The 4,749-nt window shown below is 39.8% G+C and overlaps 1 protein-coding gene across 1 annotated transcript; it reads left to right on the top strand.

Moving 5' to 3' along the window:
* On the top strand, positions 1-4,749 carry zgc:91910 (uncharacterized protein LOC445276 homolog). The gene is made up of 4 exons (XM_034704918.1): positions 1-127; positions 2,379-2,532; positions 4,313-4,446; positions 4,573-4,749. The coding sequence occupies exons 2-3, from the start codon at positions 2,398-2,400 to the stop codon at positions 4,406-4,408; spliced, it is 231 nt and encodes a 76-aa protein (XP_034560809.1). The 5' UTR covers positions 1-127; positions 2,379-2,397; the 3' UTR covers positions 4,409-4,446; positions 4,573-4,749.

Raw genomic sequence — 4,749 nt, 5'->3', positions numbered from 1 at the left:
CAGCAGGGGGCGCTGTTCATTATTCCGCAGGTTTAAAATAATGCGACGGTTAAAGTCCATCTTTGAATTTTCTCTGTCACTCATAAAAAGACCGACGACAGACCTGGGAGCAACACTAACATCGAAGGTAAAAACCCTCGTCAAGAGAACCAGCAGCTCCACTCTGACACTTCCAGAGTAATCCCAGTTCAGATAAGAAGACTGTGTACTCAGAACTGTGTTCTATATGTTCCGAGTTTAAAGTGTTGTGATGTTATTCGTATCCACATGTAACATCAGCTTCCCTAGCTAGCCGAGCTAATGGTGTTAGCAAGGCGGCGCCGGTGTTTCGGTTTAAGAAGTGACCCTGTTAACTGGCGACTGATGTGGCTGTGGATGTCCCTCCAACCCGAAGAGTTGTGTATAATGTATCCTATTATGATCGGAACATGTTCATGAAACGTGTCTTTCAAATACAATCTAAAGCGTTTAGCAATCACGGGTTCATTCGGATGGAAGTCGCCAGTTAACATGGTCGCTTTTTACACCGAAACACCGGTTGTCGCGGGGCCTGTGATGATGTGCATAAAACCGGCTGTTTGATGTAATTTCCGTCTGAAGTCAACGTCAGATATTTCATCATGTATAAGTAGAACACATCATTTCATAAAGGACGAATTAAACCTTTGTTATAACAGAATTCAAAGCTTTAGAGACATGTCAATCAGAGATCATCAACAACGACAAGAGTTTGTTTACCAAAGTTAGTGAAAGTCACTTTAAGTGATTAAAACTGAGCTGAGTTCAACTTTTGTTCAATGTAATCGAAGTAAGCTGGTTAGAGTTTCACTTTGGCTTTATTTACAACTTTCCACTCATAAATAAAGCCATTAATGTTTATCACTTATGTCAAGGAATACTGACACAGATTCTTATAAATGAGGTGGAAACACTTCCTCCACACAGCTCAAACTAAAGGAGTTGTGTTGTTCTTGGTCCCTGTCAAATAAAGTAATTATATAGTGATTCTACTTATAACATAGGTGTGAATTGCTAATTGTAATCAATAAGTTCAACAACCCTACATTTTTGGATTGATGATTGATTGACAGATTTAAAAAGTATATCAACACTGAACGCCTTTTAAAGTGTGTGGATCAGCTGTTAGTCTATGCCACTGAAATCAATGTTTATATTCAGTATTTCATTTATATTTATTTATATATCCCTTTTCAAAACAAATTACAAAGCACTTTACAAACAATTTAAAAAGCAGTCGGCAGTAATTAAGAACATATCATTATCCAGCAGTAGTAATTAAACAAGGATCAAAGTAATTAACCATGAAATCAATAAAAGTCTAAAATAGTGAGTTTTTAGTGTGTTAGCTTCCCAGATATCCTCCGGCAGGTCATTCCACAGCTCAGGGGCCTGAACAGAAAATGCTCCATCACCTTTTGTTTTTCTGTTTGAGCGTGGAATAGTTAGTAAAGACCTACCAGAGGATCTAAGGTTACATGATGGCTCGTAGGGAGTCAAGAGGTCAGCAATGTAGTCTGGAGCTGACCCCCTACAAGCTCTAAAAGTCAACATCAAAATTTTAATTGAGGGCGGTAGTAGCTCAGTCCATAGGGACTTGGCTTGGAAACCAAAGGGTCGCCAGTTCGAGTCCCAGTATGGACGAAGTTTGGCAAGTGGACTGGTGGCTGGAGAGGTGCTGGTTCACTTGCCTGAGCACTGCCGAGGTGCCCTTGAGCAAGGCACCGAACCCCCAACTGCTAGGTATGTGCTGGTTGACGGCAGTATCCTCACTCTGACATCTCTCCCTAAGCATGTTCACTGCACGTGTGTGCATCTGTATGTATATACCAAAAAAACTGTATGTGTAGCATGTCCAAAAAATAGCCTGAGTGAAAAAATTGAATTTCCCCCCTGGGGATCAATAAAGTACCTTTCTTTCTTCTTAAAATCAATTCTAAAATGGACTGGGAGCCAGTGAAGCAATTTTAAAATGGGTGTGATAAGAAGGGAGATAAACACCGCACCATAGATGAGCATCAGTGTATAAATTCAACTCTAAACCAGTTTAAAACAACATACTTAATGTAATACAACACTGATGTAATGAATCCTATCAGTGTTGTATTTGGAGAGGTGCACTGGTGAACTTTGAAGATTAAACTTGGTATTAATGCCCAAAGTTTCCCAATCTGCTGCACCTTGTACCACTGTTTTGTTTACTTAACAGTGAGTGTTCATGGATCCAAAATACTCCACTTTAAATGACCTTTAAGTTGTGTGGGTTTTTACATCCTACATGCACCTGATCTGTTGATGTGTCAGAGCTACAGTACAAAGATGCTCAGGTGGATAAATCTCCTCTGTCTTTGTTTCTCCAGAAGGTCAAAGTTGAGGGTCATGGCTCGCGGGCAGCAGAAGATTCAGTCCCAGCAGAAGAACGCCAAAAAGGCAGCGGATAAGAAGAAAGGTCAGGCCGCTGACCAGAAGACTGCAGCCAAGGCAGCACTGGTCCACACCTGTCCTGTGTGTCGGGTAAGAGCGCCACTGAACTAAGCTACCTACAGCTGGTCGTGTGATCAGGTTTACTTTTAGGGGATGTAAGGATATAACAGCAGAAGGCACTATCTGCATTATACTCCACTTGTTCTACATCTTTAAGTCTCTTGCGCTGCCCTCTCTTCTTAAAGACGAGTCTGAAACATGCTTTAAACTTAAAACACCTCCACTCAGCGAGTGGAGGTGTTTTAAGTTTAAAGCATGTTTCAGAATCAGCTGACTGCACACAGTGGAGACGCTCAGCTGGGGGCTCCAGCTGAGTGACAGGTCTCCACGAGCGCTTCTTTTCTCCGCCGCCGGACTGATTCTGACCCAGTTGCGCTCCCGGCTGACACCTGACCGCGTTTAAATGCTTATTTTTGCCAATAAGAACGAGGAGACAGAAAACTGGACACTGAGTCTAAAATCTGATCCTGTTCAGTTGTCCTGTTGCAGTAAATCCACATGTTGTAGTCTGAGTCTTCACTCTATCACCATGCGTCCACAGAGGTTATTTATAAGCCGGCTCCTCACGTTGATATTCAGCGTGTTTAACATTTTGAACACCTCAATACGATCCTTAGCTGTTTAACACCGTCAGTAAAATACACTGTGTCGTGAAGGAAATTTTGATTTAGGGGAAAAGGGCATTTGGTATTATTTTTGACATGGAAAATTTTTAAGGTTTTTTAATGATTAAATGATAATTGATCGTTAACATTTCCAAAGATTGATCACAGAAAATACATCAAATTTACATCCCTAATTTAAAGACATTGACCTTATTATTATTATTTTTTGTCATTAAAGTTTTTTCTGAACTTTTCAATGTTTTACAAATAAAACAATAATGAGAAGAAAGAACAAAATAAAACAGAAATACAAAATACTGGGAGACATTGCACAGGCCAGACAGACAATCACAAACATAGGATAAAGGCTACATATACAGACAGGACATCCGTTCAAAGAGACAACGAGAAACAGAAACGTGACTGGAATAATAAAGTGTTACAGCAATAGTTATACAGGAGATCCTGATACTCTTTGGATCTGCACAGTGTCTTGGTCAGTTTTTATGTGAGCCCAAAAGCAGTCCCAGGAGGTGGTCCCACCTTTTGTATTACCTATGTCCTTATTTGTTTTAATAATTAACACATTTGGGAATTGTTCACTTTCCATTTCTCTATAATTGTTCTGAAATTTCCCAACAAGGTATTTTTGTGTGGTCATTTTTAGTTTTTTTACAAGGTGCTGAAAAAAAGTGTGCTGTGGTTTAATTTGAGTTACAACACACCTTAAAAATGAAAAAGGATTACTTTGTTTACAAAGAAATATAAGAGAAAAAATATATATTGCAACTGTTCATATCTGAGAATTGAAATAGAATAATAGTTATTTAAATTTTGAGTTCAATCCAGTTTTCTCAAAAATCAGGATTTGAATCGAATCGTGGGTTGAGTGTATCCTTATATCCGTACTTTTAACTTGAAGATTTTTCCAAAGAGGTCCAGTTTGATGAGTCTAAACTCTTACTGTAGACCCCCAAGTCTTCTTTATGACTTCTATTCATATCAGGGTTGTTTTTTTGTTGTTGTTGTGTTTATTTGTATTATCCGATCACATCCCAGTCTGCATTGTTGGAGAACATCAAATAGTTGAAAATGTGTATCCAAAACAAATCTGATGAACTCATTGCTCAGTTAGTGAGTAGATCTAAAGTTACAGGTTTTACTTTAAACCACCAAAATAAACACAAATCCTCTTTTGATTTCAGACACAGATGCCCGACCCCAAGACCTTCAAGCAGCACTTTGAGAGCAAACATCCCAAATCCCCAATGCCTGCCGAGCTGGCTGACGTTCAGGCATAAAGCCTTCCTGACTGGACCACACCTGAACCTGAACCTAGGTAAGACCGGCCTCCCCTGCTCTCTGGAAGCTTTTAAGTTCATGAACATTTTGTCCCCAAAGATTTTGAGTTATTTTCCTCTTGAAGCTCACGTCTTAAAAACAACCGACCTGTTGTTGTTTTCAGATACACAATGATCACGGACTAATGGCAGAATCAAGGAGAATGAAGGATGTTGACGAACACTGGGACCCGTCAGTATTCACGGACAGCGGGTTGGGGTGGATGTGTGTATGTGATGTATATGTGCATGTGTGTTTGTGTAAGAGAAAACAATAACAAAGAGGCAGACGTACACCAGCA

This window comes from Notolabrus celidotus, chromosome 16, assembly GCF_009762535.1.
Source record: "Notolabrus celidotus isolate fNotCel1 chromosome 16, fNotCel1.pri, whole genome shotgun sequence".
NCBI classification, from domain to species: domain Eukaryota; kingdom Metazoa; phylum Chordata; class Actinopteri; order Labriformes; family Labridae; genus Notolabrus; species Notolabrus celidotus.
The sequence above is the reverse complement of the archived record's forward strand: the minus strand, read 5'-3'. Positions and strand labels throughout refer to the sequence as shown.